The sequence below is a fragment of the Ictalurus furcatus genome, chromosome 5 (assembly GCF_023375685.1).
Source record: "Ictalurus furcatus strain D&B chromosome 5, Billie_1.0, whole genome shotgun sequence".
Lineage (NCBI taxonomy): Eukaryota > Metazoa > Chordata > Actinopteri > Siluriformes > Ictaluridae > Ictalurus > Ictalurus furcatus.
Genome location: NC_071259.1, coordinates 25847298 through 25868776, shown reverse-complemented (window position 1 = coordinate 25868776; position 21479 = coordinate 25847298). Strand labels below are relative to the sequence as shown.

At 37.2% G+C, this 21479-nt stretch overlaps 1 protein-coding gene across 2 annotated transcripts in view; it reads left to right on the top strand.

The window, feature by feature from the left end:
* Positions 1–21479, top strand: part of ajap1 (adherens junctions associated protein 1) — a 61997-nt gene that overhangs the window by 23665 nt on the left and 16853 nt on the right. For both annotated transcript variants that reach the window (XR_008385993.1, XM_053625422.1), the window contains exon 2: positions 3337–4079. Coding sequence is in view for 1 of the 2 variants with exons in the window: in XM_053625422.1 (XP_053481397.1) it covers positions 3337–4079 (743 nt within the window). In the remaining variant the exon portion in view is untranslated. The remainder of the gene's footprint in view (positions 1–3336; positions 4080–21479) is intronic.

Genomic DNA, 21479 nt, shown 5'->3' with positions numbered 1-21479 from the left:
AAGGACACCATGCCATATGTGATTTTATCTCTAAATGTCCTCACACTGTTTAACTCTAAACAGACTTCAAAAGTAAACTAGACATATTTAAGGCAAAGACATAGATAGAGAGCATGAACACCATAAAAATATACCCTACTATTTATTTAGAAAACAAAACAAAGCAAAAACCAGACAAGCAAACCAGGGTAAGATATTTTGGGATTTGTCTGGTATAAGTGTACCAGTACCTTGGGATTGCAGCTACTTAACAGAGTGTCAGAGCTCAAAGAGTTTCACTGTTTAGTGTCATTTTATGACTGGCTCTATACAATATTTTATAGGTCCCCCCCCCCTCCCCCCAAGTCTGGTTAGCAGGTGTCTGGTTGTAGTTCGCACAGTGTGGTTTTGAGCTCTGTTGTCCAGTTGGCAGTTTTACACTAAATGATTCCATTTGTTGAAGTAGTTCTGTTCTATCACTGTTACTTTGACCACTCTCTTTCTGTCATATATAATGCCCTTCACTAATATTGGCACCCTTGGTAAATATGAGCAAAGGAGGCTGTGAAAAACTGTCCTTATTGTTTAACAGTTTGATCTTTTGTTAAAAAAAATCACACAAATACTCTACTCTCGTGCATATCAAACAATTGCAAACAAAACACAGATTTATAGAAAAACAATAATTAAATATAGGTTTGCAACAATTACTGGCAAACTTTTAGTCAATACTTTGTGCTACCTCTCTTTGTCAAGATAACAGCTCTGAGTCTTTTGCTATAATGTCTGATGAGGTTGGAGAATATATGGCAAGGGATCTGAGACCACTGCTCCATACAGAATCTCTACAGATCCTTCAAATTTTGAGGTTCATGCTGGTGGACTCTCCTTTTCAGTTCACCCCACAGGTTTTCTATGGGTTTCAAGTCAGGGGACTGGAATGGCCATGGCAGGACCTTAATTTTGTGGTCAGTAATCCATTTTTATGTTAATATTGATGTATGTTTTGGATCATTGTCCTGCCAAAAGATCCAACCACGGCCCATTTTAAGCTTTCTGGCAGAGGCAATCATGTTTTCATATCCATGATGCCATGTATCCTAACAAAATGTCCAGGACCTCTGGCAGAAAAACAGCCCCAAAACATTAAAGAGCCACCACCATATTTAACCATGGGCATGAGGTACTTTTTCAAATGGTTACCTCTCTGTGTGTGCCAAAGCCACCTCTGGTGTTTATTGCCAAAAAGCTCTATTTTGGTTTCATCTGACCATAGAACCCGATCCCGTTTGAAGTTCCAGAAGTATCTGGAAAACTGACGATGCTTGAGTTTGTTTTTGGATGAGATTAGAGGCTTTTTTCTTGAAACCAGAACTAAGATCTACAATCCTCCAGCTGTGATCCTTGGAGATTTTTTGGCCACTCGAACCATACTCTTCACAGTGTGTTGAGACAATATAGACACACGTTCAATTCCAGGTTGATTCATAACATTTTCAGTTGACTAGAACTTCTTAATTATTGCCCTGGTGGTGGAAATTGCCACACATCACAGCTATATCATTGTTATGAATGACTAAGGGAATTTGGCCTATGTTTTACTTCATATTTATACCCCTGTGAAACAGGAAGTCATGGTTGAACAATTTCCTGTTCCTAGTCACCCAGGTGTACAAAAAAATAAATAAATATAAATGGGAATATAAAATATATTAAAATATATTTTTGTCATATGAATTCATAGGGGTGCCAATAATTGTTGCACATATTTAAAAAATATATTTTTTGATTAACCTGTGTTTTACTTGCAATTGTTTGATATCCATGACAGCAGAGTATTTATGTGATTTCTTCAACAAAATATCAAAAGGTTAAACAAAGACAATTTTTCACAGTCTTCTTTGCTCATATTTATCAAGGGTGCCAATATTAGTGGAGAGCACTGTATATACTCACAAATATTCCACCAATGACAAGTGATCATGTGACCCCACATGGCATTTCAAATCACATATACCATACTTAATAGCATATTTAACTTTATAACTAGTGGTATCTTTTGCTGTTTATATATATATATATATATATATATATATATATATATATATATATATATATATATATATATATATAAAAATTTATTATATATATATATATATATATAAAACGTTTTAGCCTAGTACAGTATTATGTGGTTTGAGACATTGCCTGTGTAGGCACATAACCAAAGTTATTTTATGTTATTGTGGGGGTTTCGGAGAAAAAGGTAAGTGAATACGTCATTTCCCAATTATAGATACTTTCTAAAAGCAATTAAATATGCATAGTCATCCATGTTATGCATCGGTTAGTCTACAGAAGACACTGTGAATAAAAAATAGGGTTTTATAACAAGTGCAGTGTCAGCACCATCTTCCAACTGTTATAAATTGTTCTTTACCTGTTTAAAACTTTTCTAAAACTTTTTGAAATGGAGGAAAAGTAAACTTTTCTACTGTAAACCTTTTCTACTTTTCTGCATATACACTTTTCTAGTGGCTACATCTTCACTAAAACAGATAAGCAGCAGCTTGTTTGTCTCCAAACACCTGCCGGTTACTGTAAAACCCTGTCTATATGCACAATAGATAGAAATGTAAAAAGATAAAAAGAATTACATTTGTGGCTAGGTTTTATTCCTCCTTGGGATTGGCAGGTCTAAATTTGCTTTGATATTCTAATGCAGACATTATGTGGGTGACTTGTAGCATGAAAAGTTGTATCATGCGGTTTTGCTTTTGTCATGTTAAATGCATATTAGTGCCATTCTGTGATGCCTCAGACCTCCCCAATCCTGCCCCAAAACCACCACCCACCCACCCACACACACACACACACACACACACACACACACACACACACACACACATATAGTGGATTTTCCATAGAAAAAAACAAAAACAAAAAACTTGCTAGTAAAGCTAACTACTGTTCCATCCCAAGGTAAACAACAACAATAACAACAAGACTGGAGATTAGGAAAGTGATGACAAGCCTTACAAGTATTTCACTGTGACTATTTTCTGACCTTTGTGATGAAAAGGGGACATACAAAATGAATAATTATTAGAGTTCGATTTGCAAGAATTACTGAGTCAAGGAGCAGAACGAAGCATAACAGTAAGCAGTAGACTGTGAAACCACATTAGGAAAACAGGGCGTCTATAACAAGCCTATTTCTAATCCTGTGGAATGATACACACATCTAAAACATCCTGTCTCTCATCTACTCACTTCAAGGTGATGCTGGAGGGTATAGGATAAATGTTGTCAAGGTGCCCCAATTAGACTCATAGCCCTTTTTCTTCTTCTGTCCAGTTTCATGGCTGCATTGAGACCACTGGGACTCCTGGGATGCAGAATGTGGGTCCTCTTCACCCTTGTCCACCTCACTATGGATCTCTCCATGTGTGCTCCAGTGGGGACTGGGCTTAGGCTGCTCCCTCGGTCACTGCCTCGCTTACGCCCTCGTCTTCTCACCCGGGATATACCCAGTGGTCCACACTGGAGGACTCTCGGTACCTGGCAGCGTGGTGTCTCACAACCGGTACCATTACCCGACCACCGAGGAGGAGGAGTAGGAGGAAGAGTGGGGTTAGGGTCCAAACCACGGCCACAGAGGCACAAACGTCATCTTTGTGAGAACTGCACCTCCAGTTTCCCTGTCTCAGAGGGAGGCGAGTCGCTGGAGTTTTTGGAGGGGAGTAAAGCCGACATTGTGCAGCACTTTTTGCGACAACGCAGGCAGTTGAAGTGGGATAGTTATGATAGTTATTCGCAGGAAGGAAGGACCACTACAGTGGCAGGATTTATTGACTGGGGGCCCACTGGGACGGATGATGGCGCAGAGGATGAGGTGAAAGTTATCCCCAAGACCACGGCCACTACAAAGTCCACCACCACCACTACTACCACTACTACAACTACCACGACCACACGCAGCCCACAAAGGACTCATGCAGTGGTCACTACTGCCCGTCCAAGGAGGCTGAGTACCACACAGCCTGCTGTTAATCTCGGCGTGACCGCCAAGCCACAGAAGCCATTTGGAGATACACCAGGTAAGAGCATATACAAAGTTAAACCAAATTTTAGTAGGTGCAACTTATAAACACATTGTACATCTTGTTCAGGTATAATAGTATTTAGGATTGTTCCAGGACACTTCTACTAGGTGATAACCTTAGCTATACATGATATGTGTAAAGACTATTATGGCTGTGCAAGCTAATGCTAAATAGGGTTAGTGATACCATTAACCAATATTGTACAAGATTTTACAAATTTCTAGACACATACAATACATACAAATCACAAATCATATCCATAACCCCCAAACTATTATTTATCTTTAATAATTATGTTTAGTTGAATAATTTTCAGGACGCCACAGGAAAAAATTATTATATTTCCAATCGTCATTTTGTAGATTTTACGATCTATAACTTTTTACCTCCACAATATGAATAAAGAAATTGATAATTATTTATATAAATACTTTATTTCTATATAGCCATTTATTTATTATCTACTCATAAACAATTTTTCAAGTAGAAGTTAAAGAGGCATTTCCACATAATATTCAACAGCATTGAAAAGCTTATTTCTTAAAATATGATGTTATGTATTCCATGTAAAAGTATTTCATTAGATGATGAATTGACTGGTGCTGAAAGATGATCTGTTTCCTGGATTCTGTTTATTATTGATTTGAAGTTTATTGGCCATTTTTCACAGCTTTCCAATGAGCAACATTCACTTCATTTCACAGACCTTTTTGAATAGTTTTAATTTTAAGTGTCATTTTATTAATAAAACTACATATCAATATTTTGATAACCATCCACAGGGTGTGATATACCATCAGAACAAAAAATGAAATTACTCAGAGTTAAATTAATTAGTGTATTAATATGATATGGTAAAGAAAAAAAAATCATATATTTGCATGTTACCTGGCCTTAATTATTATCTGTTTCTATTACATAAATAATTCCAGCAGCATTTTCAGTTTGATACTAGGGATGCACCGAAATGAAAATTCTTGGCCGAAGCCGAAACCGAATATAATGAAAAACTTGGCCGAAGGACAAAGGCCGAATACCGAACACGTTTTTTCGCGTTTTTTCCATTTATTTTACCATTTTTTTCACCATTTCATAAGTTAAATACTCAAAATGTGCTTTTTACTATTTTGTCTTGCTTTTCAAAGAAAAAAAATCAAGTACAAAAACTACAATTTCAAAATATTTATTTAACACGGAACATTTTTTTTTTTCATTCCAGCAGGCATAGGCTACCAACAAGGCACAATATAACTTTAAATAAATAAATTAGTAAAATAAAAATATTTTGATGTGGTCATCTTTGAGCCCCCCTTGAGTAGCCTATGTTAGGGCTATAACTGACTGCTGAAAGAATGTAACACTCTGTAGCCTACAACAAAAATGTGCATTAAAAAGTGCATTGAGAAGAGTGCAGAAAATGGTTATATTCGGTTATATACAGCTGATTATATTGGGGATATATACCGCTCGCGTCCCTGTACACCTCGCGGAGTATTATAGTAGATATAGTTAGATACGTTGTTAATGTTATGTTCTCTTAAATAAATACGTCTTTACCTGCTTCCATACTCTACTCTCTTACGGAGACAGGATACTCCGGAACAGAAACAAAACAAACGCACATGTCCACAGTAAACAATGTCACGGTTGTCAACATCCGAAGGGCATGCGCTCGTGCACGTAGCTTGTGCATGCGTGCGCCTCCTCATCTCTCCGAGTGCGCTGCCGGAAGTGGAGGTCGTGAAATTCGCGCATCTCACTCTGGTTGCTAGGCTTTTTGGCACGTCATCAAACACGTCATTGTTCGGTCAAATTTATTCGGACTTTTCACTTATTCGGCCGAACACTGAAAGTGCTTTTTTTGCTATTTTCGGCCGAATAATTTTGGTTGCTGAACATTCGGTGCATCCCTATTTGATACTGAAGAATAATTAGCTGGGCTTGCATTAACAACTAAGTCAGACCTTTCTCTTAACGGAAAAAAAAAAAAAGAATTTAAGTCCAGTTTTCATAATGCAATTGAACTGCTCTGTACTGTATATATTTTATCCTTAATAAGCAGACTTGTATCTCATGCGCCTGTTTTTCCCCTGTAAAAAGATATTACAGGGTTGCCATATGATGTAGTTTCCCTGTGTAGTTGTTTAAAGGCTTTAGTCCTTGGCTATATCATAGCCAGCCTGTTGATCCCCAGGCTTAATGCCACCTCAAGAGATCTATTATCGTGAACCACACGAATCCAGTAAAAATTGGCATCGTATTGAGGCTAGGCACAATAACCAGCATTTCTTGTGCTGTGTTGTGGAAATGGAAACAGTTCTCTGTACGGCTTAAGTTGGTAAATTTCAAAATGCAGTTTTTCTATTACATTTTTGATCCTGAAAACAGGATTAAGTTATATTATAGACTGACCCACCTGCACTGCTTACATACAAAACGTTTGTCAAGAGATATTACAGCCCTTTCTTTTACTATATATTGGCTGTGTATATGGTTTCAAGATTATATAATATCTTCCCAGCTTGCAAAGCCTTTACCCAGAGATTTATGATTAACAAACACACAATGCATAAAGATGGAAATGAATGAATGAATATTTGACTTTGGATAAACTGGCGTAGAATAGGTGATAATACACACAGCAATTCTGAGATGAAAAGCACAATATAATAATACTCAGCTTATGAAAGTCATATTTTATATGCAGATTTAAGAACATAACCATATTAAGTCCTACAGTATACTGTATATTATGGTATTATGGTGCAGGAAGCAGAATAATCCAATATTTGCAGCTAAATAAATTTGTAGTTTTCTCCCCTGAGAAACCATAGTACAAAATGTACAGAAATATTGTCTACAATTTAAACTTTTCTATTGTACGCCACCCTGCTTTTTAGTAACTGTAAGACCTGCCTGGAAATGTAGTAAGGTAGTCACAAATTAATTTGACTTTAATGGCCCTAGATAGAAATGTGGCTGTAAGGATCATCAGAATATATTTAACCAAGTAAACCCATATTAAACATTATTGCTTTATTTTACAGGCAAGATTTAATTGCATTTGTAGGGCTTTGTAATGCGTTCTAGGTATTATAGCTATATTTAGCATATAGCTATCTGTGTGCAGTTGAATAAGCCACTGGACTGTGGTATGGAACTTGAGGATGAGTGCCCCTGGCTCTAACTGAGAAAAGTGTTTCAATATGCTGGAGGAAGAAAATACTTGTATAAAATGAGGTGTCTCCTTTACCTCTCTAGAAGGCATGAACTCCATTTAATTTGAAAAGTCATGTTGAGGTAAGTTTTGGTCATTTCTAAAGTTAACTGGGTATATTTAAATAAGTTATCCTGTTTGCTAATGCCAGTTTAGACTAGTAACATATTCTATATGATTCCAACATATTTGGCTAGGCAGCATCTTAATTTATTCTTAATTCATTATCAAACTACGTAGCATTTGTCATGTATATGATCATCAACCATTTCAGATTGTAATAAGTTACTTTTCACATGAAAACATATCAGTAACTTAATTTCATAAGTTATAAACTTTTCTTTTAACTACATTTATAAAACGTACATTTTGTTGTTGGATACACTTTCAATTTTAATTAAGATTTCAACATATCTATACTTTCACTTAAGTAAAATGTTTCAGTATATTCTCTTTAAACTTCATTTTTAACGTAGTTATTATTGATCATAAATAATATTTCAACTTACTACAGAGAGAGCTTTTTATTAATTTCCAATTTTGATACAGAAACGTGTGTACATGTCGAATCAACGCAAACATGATTTGGTTTCTCTACTGTGGAAACATTAGTCAGAATCACTGCTTCATGAACTCTAGTGACACCACAGTCTACTGTGCTGATCCTAGCAATTTTGAAAGACAACCGCTGACATTATCATTTAATCAATGTTCAAGGCTGCTTAGAAATTGCATGCATCCATTTTCCGCTGAATTTCACTTGTGTTCCTCTTAAGGTCACGGAGCAGTTTTACTGCATACAAGCCTCTCCATCAAAAGGTAATATTTGCCAAGTCCCAGTGCAAATTTTATCCAAGGGATTGATTCTGAGGAGTGACTGGTCACAGCATGAATTACACTTAACAGCGATGTATCATGAAGTATTAGCCATTTTGTGTGCGAATGGATAAATATCCAAGGTTGTTATGAAGAAGAAGAAGCCTTTATTTGTCACATATACATTACAGCACAGTGAAATTCTTTTTCCGCATATCCCAGCTTGTTAGGAAGCAGGGGTCAGACCACAGGGTCAGACATGATACGGAGCAGAGCAGAGAGGGTTAAGGGCTAACAGGGTTAAGTAATGGCATTATATATTCAGCATTTAAAACTGGATCTGTATTAAGACTATGATAAGTTTTATGATAAGGCAGCATACAGTTGTTTTTATGTATAAACATTTTAAGTCTCGCTTGGTGTTTGTAGGGCTGGGCGGTACAGCTAAAAAAATTATCATGATATAATATTCCATATCATTCTGTATCAATAATTATTGATAAATTTGAATAATTTTTAAACAAATACTGGTAGAAAAAATAGGTTTGAATTTAACTACTGTATTTTTAATTTACCCACTTTACCCAAACAAAAATTAATTTTAGTTTTAACAGTCAAAAACAAAATTGAATTTAAATAGATATCTTCTCTTATATGAAGATTAAATAAACAAGTGTTAAAGAAACTCTTGAAATTAATAAATAAAGTGTTACAAAATGTGTGCAATGTAAAAGTGTAAATGTAGAAAAATCAAGGCAAACTTTAAGGGAGATCAACATCACATTATAGTGCAGAACGTGACTCCTGGTGCTCTGGTTTGTGCTCAGCCTGTTAGCATAGTTAGCCTAGCCTCGTATAAAACTTCCACTTTAACACTTACTTCCGGATAACACTGTGCTGAGGTCCGTGTCTGACGAGCCAAGCTCCTGCTCTGAGGACACTCACTGTCCTCCCCAGAGCAGACATTTTAACAGAAAACACAAAAAGCGGTAAAATGTCATATTTCTTCTTTGCCCGCTGTTCAGAGTCACACGCACTGTACATGCTCGGAGCACTGCACGTGCACTACAAGTCTCTTGCAGCTTGTTTGGCCGGGATGGGTTTGTTTTGTAAAGCTTACACACAACGGTGTTCTGATGTTGGTCAGACGAAAAGAAACCAAAAAAAGTGTCACACTGGTGAGCTGACATGTCCATTTTTATTCACAGTCTCCTCGGCAGGTGCTGAACTCATTTTCGTATGTGTTCATGTGTTCTGATGGTGCAACCGAACCCCTCAGATATGCAACTTGTTATGCCGCGGTCACACTAGGCTTTAAGCATGCATATTTTTGTCGAACACCACTATGAATATGGGCGGGAACAGGATATGATATGGATATCATCCATCAAAACTTTCGCCGCTTCACACATAAGTTGTTTTTATAATCTTTCAAAGCTGTGTTGTAAAGTACAGGACAGCTCAATACAGCTAAAATTAGCCCATCCATTTTTAAATGTCTTTTTTTTAAAATAAAAAGCTCACACAGTGACGTTGCGATCATCTATTGGTCACACGTCTTCACGTGATACGATTACGCAGGTCAGAGTTTTTAAATTTGAACTTTCATCATGCAGCAAAGTATGAAAATTCTACGCATTAGCTCGTGTTTCTGGTCTGCTGTTTTCGGATGCGTTTGAATGTAAGTCAGGAGAGCACTAAAACCTAGTGTGACCACGGCCTTATTGGCTGTTTGCTTGTCACTTGTAGGGATGGTGCACGCTTGAGGGTTGTTCATGCAACCAAACGTTATGCCTGTTAACATTTTATCGAGCATTATACCAAACATTTTTTCTGTCGTTACCGATAAAGGTGTACCGTCTGTAAATACCGATACCATGTTATTGCCCAGCCCTAGGTGTTTATCTGTTTACTGATTGCCTGAACTTTTTTCTGCTTTATGATTATTGCCTTCTCCTTCTGGTTTGTCTGCTTTGATTACTTTTAATAAAACCCAAACCTCCCCCTGTTTTCTCCTGCCTGTGTTTCATGACAAAAGAATTTGCATCCATGCAACCCAACTTGTAATGTGTACAAGGCTATCAACAGCAATGCTTCTCCCACTGATCCACCTACTGTAGACGAGTGCTTTTGTAAAAGTGAAAGAGCTTGGGAGGAAGCCAGCACACACTTGCAATCATCCAACAGAACAAATTTGATGACATATGCTGCTGAAACACCTACATGTGAACCAGGGGTCTGGGTAGGGCTATCTACTAGAGAGGTCTAGATATAACTGTAGGGGTTGAGCCAGGTCTTGGGGATGTTATCTGTATTGATGTTAACTTGTCTAGGACTTATTGGGATTTATTCTTGGTCTTGCAAAATATGGTCTTTGTCTTGACCGATAGTTTGTAAAAAATAATGTTCATGTAATCTTCTAGTTGTAATCCAAGTATATTTCTAAATTTACTGTCCAGAATGATTCTGCAGGAATCTACTGCAATTCTCAATAGAATCATTTATGAAATTGAACTAAAGGCTTGGCCTCAAAAAGGGATTTAATAGGTTTCAATCTATTTGATCTCTGTTTAATCTCTGTCTGATCTTGACTTGGTCTCGCTTTCATTTGGACTCATTTTTGACTTGGCCATGATTACCTTAAGACTCTTTCTTGACTTGTTCTCAGCTAGTCCTTATCTTTGCCCTGTCTTAATCTTGTACTGGTCAATCTTTTGACTCAGTAATGGTGGTCTTGCCAAAGCCCTAGGTCTAGAGATGGTCAAATGTTTATGCCCCAATATGTCACCCCTTTAAGATCACTTGACACATTTATGAGGCATCATATCACTGCCCAATCCCACAGTCCCTGGACCATTTGGTTGATTCTTTGGTCGAGTCACCCCTCATCTGGATATACAAAGGGTCTCCTTCATACACCATGTGGACCATTCTTATCTCTTTTCACCGCAGGGGGCAATTGCAATATCTCATGCACCAGGAGTTTGGTCTCTGCTGTGGACATCCTAGACTCTAGGTACTAGTCAGGCTCCATATCCCGAAGTCAGTACAAGATGAACTACATGTCTTCTCATGGAGTGAGCTTTTCAGTGGAGATGGGTCAAAGGGTTCTGTACTGCACCCATTCCTGCTCTTGGACATCCGTTTCCAATTTCTCACATTTCTTGAAATAACCCAGACTCACACTCAACCATTGCAAAGTCTTGCCCCAGATTCCAGTCTGTGGCGTTATTGAGCCTCTCATTGCATGCCTGTTTCTATGATTTTAAACTTAGTCTATTTATTTCTTCATTAAGTCTCCCCTAGCGCTTTCCTGTTTGCAAATCAACTCACCTTCTGCCTGTTTATGCTTTACATTTACTGCCTTCCCCATCTGGTTGTTTGGTTCAAATACTTTTAAAAAGCCAGCATCTGCATTCTTCCTTCTGTTCTTCTTGATACATAGACTTCCAGACAGATTTTTGAACATCCTATTTGTTTTTTCGCATTTTCATTTATATTGCCTCATTTTAAATAATCTAAAATTTGAAAATCTAGCCAAGGAAAAGGTAGAAGTGAATGGGCAAATGTTTATTATTAAATATTTAGGGAGTTGGGAAAGGTGTCAGTGGAAGCTGGTACTCAAACAAACAAACGGAATATCACACCGTTAGTAATGTGGGACTGAATGTTCAGCAAAGCGAAGCTTCCCAAAAAACTGTAGCATCATAAGAATTGTCAAGGTGGCTGCAACTACTTTCATGCCTTTTGCATTTTTCAGAAAGATGTTTAAGTCTCGTACCCCCGGTACCAGGACTTTGAAACAGCTAACAAGGAAAACAATAAAATGCATGACTTACATCTCATCTAAATGGCCAACTCCATTATCACTTGACTGCTGCTGAATTTGTAAATTGGGTTAATCTGGTCCAAACTCCTTTATCCTATTTTTTTTTTCATTTGAACGTCTTATGAGGGTTTTTTTTTTTTTTTGTAAAGATAAAACCGAATTTTCTTTCATCTGGAAGAAATGTTGCACCTACTTCTACGTTGTTAACGTAGCGGGAAAGAGAGTTGTGAAGAATGGTCCAATCACATGAGGTCAAAAAATATAAAAACAATTTTGATTTGCTAACAACACAAGAGGGAATGTCTGGGGCACACCCCAGAGGACAATCTGAAGCAAGCCAATTAGAGAGCAGCTTCAAGTCACTTGCTTTTCAAAAGTTTAAGGACCTACATACACACTCATTTGGCCGGAGCCCTGTACACAGATATGATCAAAATACAGTTTTTATTTTTTTTTTTTTTTAATAAATGCTAACATGACTACCAGGCAAATAGTACGACTGAATAATTTTATTTCAGAATTATTTTGCAATATATATTTAACTTATGTTTAACATGTTTAAGTAGACTTCTTCTCTGGATAACTTGAAGGGGGCGGCGCCCCAGTGCCCCCTATTGACCAGCCACCACTGAATGGTTTTCTTGGAACAAACTAAATACAATCAATGCTATCAATACTTTTTCAGAGTATTCTGCTCAACTCTGTATATAGTTAGCCAGGTACAATGTGTGTGTGCCTCTGTGTGTGTGTGTGTCTGTGTGTGTGTGCGGGTGTGCTTCTGTCTTTAGCACTGGGAGCTCGTAGAGTGGATGCTGCCAGATGGAAGTGTCAGACAGTGTGGCTGTGATGATTCAAGCCTCACACATACCTGCTGTTCTCCTCACTGAGCTCTTTATCACACCACCCATTCCTTTCCCCGGACTATAGGCTAATTACATATTTTGTAAGAAGTTAAATTATGCATATATCTGAAACGAAGTGTGCTTAAGAATTAATGATAATATTAAAGACTTGGATAGGATTCAGAAGGGTACTTTATAAAATACAGTGGAATTATGCTTTGACATCTTGATGACTCTACAGGGGGTTATCCAACCACAGCTAGGCCAGGATGAGCATTATAATAATTATTATAGACTTTAAATGATCCATTTAATATTATCCTATAATGTGCAAATCTTCTTCTAATAGCCAGCCATCAGTGAGTGCCACAAAAAATATCCAGCAGACCTGAACTGAAATGTAATTGTTCTATTTGTTAATTCAAAATGCCAATTAAAGGCAATAGATTATGTCTAGTACTATTGGAAGGCTGCATAAACCTCTCAATTTCAGACTTCCCTTTTGGGACTGTTATTATCATGACATATTCAATTCATCATATCATAAAATGCAGCCTCTTAAAAAGATGTCGGTCTAAGAAGACGCTTAATATTTGCTAGATAAGCTTTCAAGGCAGTGGAGAAATCAAGTAGTTGTGTCCTAGCTAACTTTATTATGTGTTAAGTAATACAATCACAGTCACTTGAGCACATATCTGACCACTCCCTTCTGTCTTATAGAGAACCGTCTCTGTACATTAATTAAATTATGCAGTAAAGCCTTTCACACTGAAGACCAAGGCATTCACAATAATTGACTCTGATCTCTCCACTCCTTCTCATCTCTCCTTTTTGTGTTTCTCTCTGGCTCGCTTTCTCACTTTTTTTCTCCTTTTGCCACCATTAAGTGCTTTGGATTGCCATGGCTCAGTGGAAATCAGCTGAGACTGACACGTTGACATCAGCTTTAATTGGCAATTGCAAAGCATCAGAAGGTGCAATAAGAGGCTTCCTATGGCCAGGTTGAGAATGTGGGAGGTACAACAAAAAGAGAAGAGGAGCAATGAGAGAATGGAGTGAGACAGAGAGAATGGAACAGTGAGGGGTGAATAAGGATGGGTAGACAGTGGCTGTGAGAAAAATACTTCTTTAATTCAATGTATATAAGCAACAAATATGTTAAGAATGAGTGACAAGTGTCTGAATTCTTCAGTCAGGAAAGTGATGAAGCCTCTGTCAAACACTCAACATTTATATTAATGAGTTAGTGAGAGTGAGATCCTTTCGGAAAAATCTCCAGATTCCCCCTACAGGAAAGGGGCGTCAGAGTTGTGCCCTTTTCAGATGACCTGGTGCTACTGTTCCTTGCACTTACTTTAGGCCCCATTCTTGCATGACATTTTTACATCTCCACACTTGACTTAATTTAATTAACATAATTGGCTAAGCAGTGTTCCATCTTGCCATCAGAGGTGGGCAGTGATGCTCATTTACTTTGCTATATTTGCAGGTACTAAATTAATTGTTGAATAAGAATAGTAAAACAAAAAGTGTACTCAGTCTATTTATAATAGTAAAACCTTTCTCTTACTTCATTTGTTTCTGAGGTTGAGCTGATGATTGATTACGGTGGGCAAATGAAAAAATGAACACATATCAGAAAGCTGACATTTTATGATAAAATTATGATGGATTTTCTTAAAGTGCAGGCTAAGACCATCTTTACAACCTACCTGGAACATCTGCAACCTTGGGACTGTCAAGGCCAATTTATACTGGACACACGTCTGAAGCATTTAAGAAAAATTGTGTCATATGCAGAAGTTACACTTACTTTTTAACAAATGTTTCAACCACATCAGCTGCGTCAAACTCAGGCCTATGTATCAGGCTGTCTTTAGTTTAAGTTTCATCTCTGTTTTTGCATATGTGAAGTGTAAAGAATCCACATAACCGTTGAAATCACACAATCACACTTTCTACATACTGTTAATGTTATTTCTAATTATTATCTGCAAAGATGCCAGAACTGTGCAACCAATACAATTTGTGTAGCAATGATATGCATGAATAACTAGATATCAACATTTTTATTGTCTGCTGTGCTGGAACATGTGTCTGGATTTAAAGGACAGTTGTGACGAACCACTCCTGCGTCATAGCTGCAATGCGTCATGTGAGAATTCGGGATTAGACTGGTACATTTGACTGATATCAGCTTTAGAACAGAGAGTATGGATTGGCAAGAGCACTGTTTCACTGTCAGAGGTATAAAGCATATACAGATTCTGACCAAGTACTGATTCAGTGCTCACAGTCTCACTATCTACAAGGGCAGACAGAGAAACACCTGGTGTGGCCCAGAGAGAGCGAGAGAGAGAGAGACACACACAGACAGACAGACAGACAGACAGAGTGTGGTTGGGGGGCATGCTTTTTATACAATGTTGCAAGACATAAATATCAGACAGTTTTGACCTTGTGGGGACATTTAGCTGGTGCCCATGAAGAAAAATGCAACTTTTATTAAAAAACAAATGTATAAAAAGGTTTCCTTTTGGTTACTGAGGTTAGGGTTTGGTTTGGGATGCAGGCATAGAATAAAAGAGTTGTAATATAATTATGTCAGTGGAAGGTCCTTACAAGCATAGTAAGGCAAACGTGTGTATGTATGTGTGTGCTCAGTGCATGACAGGTAAGGTCAAGAAAGAGCACACTTGTTTCTTACTGTGAAATCATTAGAAACATACAAGAAATACCCCAAAAGCAAAACAATGAGTGAAGGTTATTCGTTGATGTATTGAAGGCAATACCCGTTCCCTGCAGCTCTCCTGCTTTAAAAAAAGGCAGGGCTGGCTATCTTTCTTTTGGAGGTCTGTTGGTTGGCAAGATTTCTATCTTGTCTATTCTTTCAGACAAATGGGAGAAGGAGCTTTTCAAAAGTTACCCTCCACACTCTGATAGATAACGGTGCTATCCAATTCCAAATAAAGATGGAAAATGTGAGCTTTCTCTCTGTTATAAGGAATAAAGTGCTGGAGGCTCAGCCACATGCAGTGAGAAAACCAGAGCAGTAATTTGCTTTAAGATGTAGTTTTCTATCCGTGTGGCTTTTAAAACGGCTTTTAAATTTAGAATTTATTTCTCTGCAGAGGCTTAGCTGAATTGTTTGTTTAAATCTCTCATAAGTTTCAATGATTGTGGCCTGTTAAGAACATTTCTTAAAGAAATGACAAATGGAGAGATGAGGGATTCTTCTACTCAACCTTTTTTTTTTTCCTGGCTGATTGATCTGATTAGAAAGGTAGCTAAAAAATATAACTGATAGTCAAATTGGATCCTAAAAGCACCATATTAGAATTACACATTACACGTGCACTTGCTTTTGGCAAGTCATTTAAGCACAGTTCAGTTCGACCCTTATGCCCTTGAAGTGCACATGGGGAGTCTATAAGAATTTCCTGAAGCTAATAATTTTATTATAGTGACAGAGAGATTGAGAAAGAGGGTAAGAGAGAAATCTTTATAGACCCCCAGATCTCATCAGAAATTATTCTGTCACTTTATTCTCCCACAGTGAGTCATATTTTCTTGCACTATAAAATTTCATCATTCGTATTAAAAGTAAATTGAGTTTGGAGATTACTGGGGAGAGAATCTGCAATGCCTGTCACAGGCATTTGGATCAGAGTAAGGTATTAAAAAAGCCAATCAAATCTGGCTGATGCATAGCAGCTTATTGTACAGGATTTTCTTTCATTTCAGTACTTTTTATCCTAAACTGCTAACATTTATGGAGTTACATCAGACTCATCAGGATTGGAACCTGATTTTTTTTGTTGAATTTTCACATGAATATAAGGTTCGGAATTTTCTACTGTTTGGTTTTTAAATCCTGAACTTGTAAGACCTGGAGTAAGTGGAGACTTTATATAACAACAAATTACACATGCATTATATTTCAGTATCATGAATTCAGGTTTGGTTGAATCTAACACCGTATTATTTCCAATACTTATTAAGCTACATGGTGGATTCTTTTTTTTATTATTTATTTAATGTAGGCTTTTTTTTTTTTTTTTTTCTACACTTGATCCATAAAATACATATAATTGTCCTTAATTATATCCATACTTTTCAAATAAGCAAGCAGAGATCAGAGCCAGAAAATACTATACTATGAATAAATGCAAGGAAATGTACAGAACAGAAGTATGAAAACCAGGAACTCAAAACTCCAAAAATGGAGTTAACTAATGAAAGACTTTGCAAGGGCACAACAAGCAACAACATATTTAAACACTGACTGTTATATTATGCATAACAACAAAACAAAGGTGAAGCTGACTATCTGCAGGTGAGAACAGTTTCCAGCCAGAGGGGAGCTGGAGCAGTACAGACTAACACTACTAATGTGAAGACTACATTTGTGCGCTTAGGTTTTAGGTGAGTTGAGAAAATTATTCTTAAAGTAAATTATTTTTGAATAGAAGTTATTGAATTTTGACCATCTAAAATTTCGAAGCCGGATTTCTCACAACCACATGATTTAAAGGATCTGAACATTCTGCAGCCTGGATTTCTTAAGGTTGCCTTTTTCAAGATTTCAAGAAGTCACACCATCACACAGCCACCTTCACAAAATGTGCAGACAGGCATCAATGTGCTTCTTACCATCTCTTCTTCTGACATACTGCCACCTGAAACGACTCAAGATTTTCTGCCTTTAGTTACTGTGGTATGCTTTATAGCCTTTAGAGGTCCGTGATCTTTTTTTTTTTTACTTTGTCTTTCTACAAAAAATGTTTCTTCCATGCAGTGTTCCCAAAAAGGACAATTTGTTCTAGACTTCATCTCAGGGATTAAGCATTGACTTTGCTGCCAAACCCTGCTTGAGGCACCTAGGTATTCATAATTACCACCCAGTATGCATATGCAGTATATTTGCTTGATTCTACCACTAGCACACCAGGTTTGGCTGAGTCTTAATGGAATAATATGTGCTTGTGGTGCAATTTAACATTGTATTTGTTAAGATTAAAAATCAGTAGGCTACTTCACCCAGGCTACTAATAGCAGCGGTACCTCAAGGAGACATTCGAAAGAGAAAAAAAATGGCATTTATCTTCCCATTTTACAAATTAAAAATAAATGAATTGCACATACAGTTTTTTTTTTTTTTTTAACAAACACACACTCACTGCCTTGATCAGTTGCTAAGGCTACTGCATAGTGCTGTATCTACTCTCTTAAGGTTTATTTTAAATGGTACTTTGAATGATTAAGGTTTTACACCTTCTGTTGTAGGGTTCAACATGCATCTTTAGCCAGATTTGTGTAAATCATCAAAACCTAAAAGAAATAACCCTATCTAGACAATGCACATATTTAGGAAGCATAGCATGCCAAAGATTTTTGGAACAGAGAATTTTCTCTTCAGAGGGCTCACAAATAGACCTCAGTAAGCATTTTTCTAAGAGTCAGTGTTTGAAGTTTGTTTGGTCCATTCATTTATGCTCCTCTCATTCTAACCCTTTGTTACATAGTATTATAGCTCTAAGATCAAATGCCTTGTGTGCATTTTTTAAGGCTGTGCTTTATTAATTACTGCTTAATCAGTCTATTGTGCCTGGTCTACATTACCAAACCGCTCAACAAAACTGCAAACCATCATTACTACAGAGGTCATTTTCAGTTTTTTTTGCGGACAAGGGGTCGAGAGCTTGGTATGTGGAGTGTGAAAGCTGCTTTTGAGCCCAGGAGTCGTCAATTTTCTCCTTAATAATGGTGGTCTTGAGCTTGCATCCACTGAACCATGGTGTGATCCACATCAGTTATGGAAGCTATTCGCTCTCACAACTACATTCCAAGTAATGTGACTTTCATGCCACTTCCTGTTTCAAGTTTCATGATGGCAGGTAAAGAGTTGTTATTGTCAGCAGAGGTGACTGCTTTATTGATATATAAATCCAGGCTTTCATAGGACCAGACTTTCATAGGACAAGAGCACTGTAATTCATTCATCTTTGCGATGTGAGTACTTGCACTGAGAACACTGGGAAAATTGCATGTTGTGTGCTGGCCTGCATGGCTAAAATCTTCTTGTACAAAAACGGTTCTTCATTTGCAGGTATTCATACACAATGGTATACCATGCATCCAAAAAGCATTGTTTTTCACCACTTGAGTGTTGGTACCAAAGGAAATTCATAAGATATGGATGGACATGGTGCCCACCATTTTGTAAGCTAGCATGTACAAAAGTGATGTACAGAATTGTGCAATTGATCCAAACTTCACAAGGAATTATTCTATGTGAAAGTAAACCTGGAATTATAAGCCCCTCTAAACTAAACCAGAACTGGTGTGCAAATGCCTTTACTTTGACCTTTAATATCAGTTTGACTCAGTGCCAGCCCTAGACTTCTGGGGGCCCTAAGCAAAACTTTGTCATGGGGCCCCTATCAGTGCCTTCATAAAAACCCCCAAATAACCCCACCCCTTAATCTGCCAGAGCAGTTTTATTGTCAACAAACAACATAGTGAGTTGATTTTAATACATCAATAATTCTCTACATATGCAAACTTTAGAATAATGGGCATTGTTTTTAAAGTACTGACAGGAGTCATATGGCAGCTTGTCTTGCTGAACAGGATTATGTTTTACATTAAAACATGTATAAGAATGTTTTGATTATTGGTGTCTACTGACACAAACTGAAAATTACATTTCATCATGGGGCATTTCTAACGAAACACAATGGACTACGATTGAATCTGTTGATATGGACTGACTAGAGTATTGTTTTTAATTAATTTGTCAAGAGTAAATAAGAATTTAAAATATTACAAAAAATACATACCTTTAAGTTTGTCTTGCTCTTTTGCTTCACGTTCTTGGCGCCTTTTCTTTCTTTTTTCTGCTCCTGATGGATGGATTCATATGGAAGCCATATCCATATGTCAAAACGTATGTCAATGATGTCATTACCTGCCGCACTGCGCATGGTGTCCAAGAATCATAGTTAGAGTTCATAGAATGGGTCAAAATACAGGCAGATAACCTCAAACAAGGATAATCCATAATCCATGTCTAGGTAAAAGAAAGAGGAAGTGCAATAAAAGCAGACCTTGGAAAAAGGCTCAGATTTAAACTAACCAATTGCACAATAGGTTTTCATGAAACTACAAAGACACAGCAGGACACAAATGGGGACACCATGACAGTGTGATAGATCTACTATCTAACCTATATGAAACCCATATCCATAGGGATATAAGGTCCATAAGGTCCATAAGGTCTAATAGTCTCCATGCTCATTAGCTTGATTGCTCACAATCACAAGACATACTATGTCAATTTTCCATGTGCAATGCATAGTTTTGTCAAAAAGATGGGCAAGCTGTATAAAAGATCTGTCAGTAAGCTCTATATCTGCAGCCTATTTGTCCCATAAAAGTGTTACTTTTTTAAGTGTCCTATTTCCACTACACTGTCCTTTTGACATTTCTGTGCCTGCCTGTTACTATAGATAGACAACACTATGCAGTGTTTTTTAGCCTTGCACCTGTAACGTCTTTCTGAATGACCCTCTAAAATCCCTGTTCATCTGTGCCATGCCCTGTGGGTATGTATACTATAGGATGGGAATGGTGTGGCCTGTCACCATCACATCTGGTTTTAGCTATAGAGCTGACAGCAGCACACACCTGCAATTTTGGAGTAATGATACTTGAGTTGTATCTCTGTCCCACAGGTACAAGTGCCTTTGTCCTGTTTATTGGCAAAACTGCCTGGGAAACGAATACTATCACTGCATCAAATTCAAGGTGACTGAGTGACGTGGCAGGGCACAGAAGAGCAAATTGTGTGGAGCTGCAGAGCCTTCTTTCTCATTTGGGAATGCAGAATATCGTCATTGTTTCATGAAACGCATGCATCTTCCAAAAAAAGGCAGTTTTTCAGGAACAAAATCCCACACTGAAAAAAAAGTCTGAAATTTAGACATATTTCAGCTTAAAATGATCTTGAAAGGTCATTGGTGTACATTTTCATATTTAAAATGACATACATGGATTGTACACAGCAAATATAGACATGCATTATTTTCTTATAAAAAAAAAAAATCACATTCTCTTTATATTCCTTAGACAAAGCCACCATGAATGCTAAATATAAATATAAAACAGTTTGCCATTATCAGAGACCAGTATTGCTAGTTTCTATTGAAGCCAGCATGTTTAATCCTTGTGCTGTATATTGAGATTTTTACAACTGCACAATCCTAATATTTGTTTTTACTGTAAATCACATACCTGTCAGTAAGCAAAATGTATGTACAGGAAGGAAATAATAATGGGTAGAATAACTTTTAAATATAACTGAGAAGAGAGTTTAAAATGAAGAACAAGGAAATATGGGAGTTGGACAAACAGTGGTTATCAGTGATTGGCTTTTGGGAACATTAGTCACCAGTGATTGGTTGTTAAGAACAATGGTAATCAGTGATGAATGATTTCGTTATCAACGAAAAAACACTAGCTTTGTTGCTTGGCTTTTGAAATGATGTTAATATAATGACGTTGCTAAGCTGGAAACAATGCCACTGGCAGTTTAATAAGATAACTTTTTCTTTTTCTTCATAGAACCCGGGGGTGGGGGGTGGATACACAGTTTAAATAGATATTTCAATAAATTACAAGTTAAACAA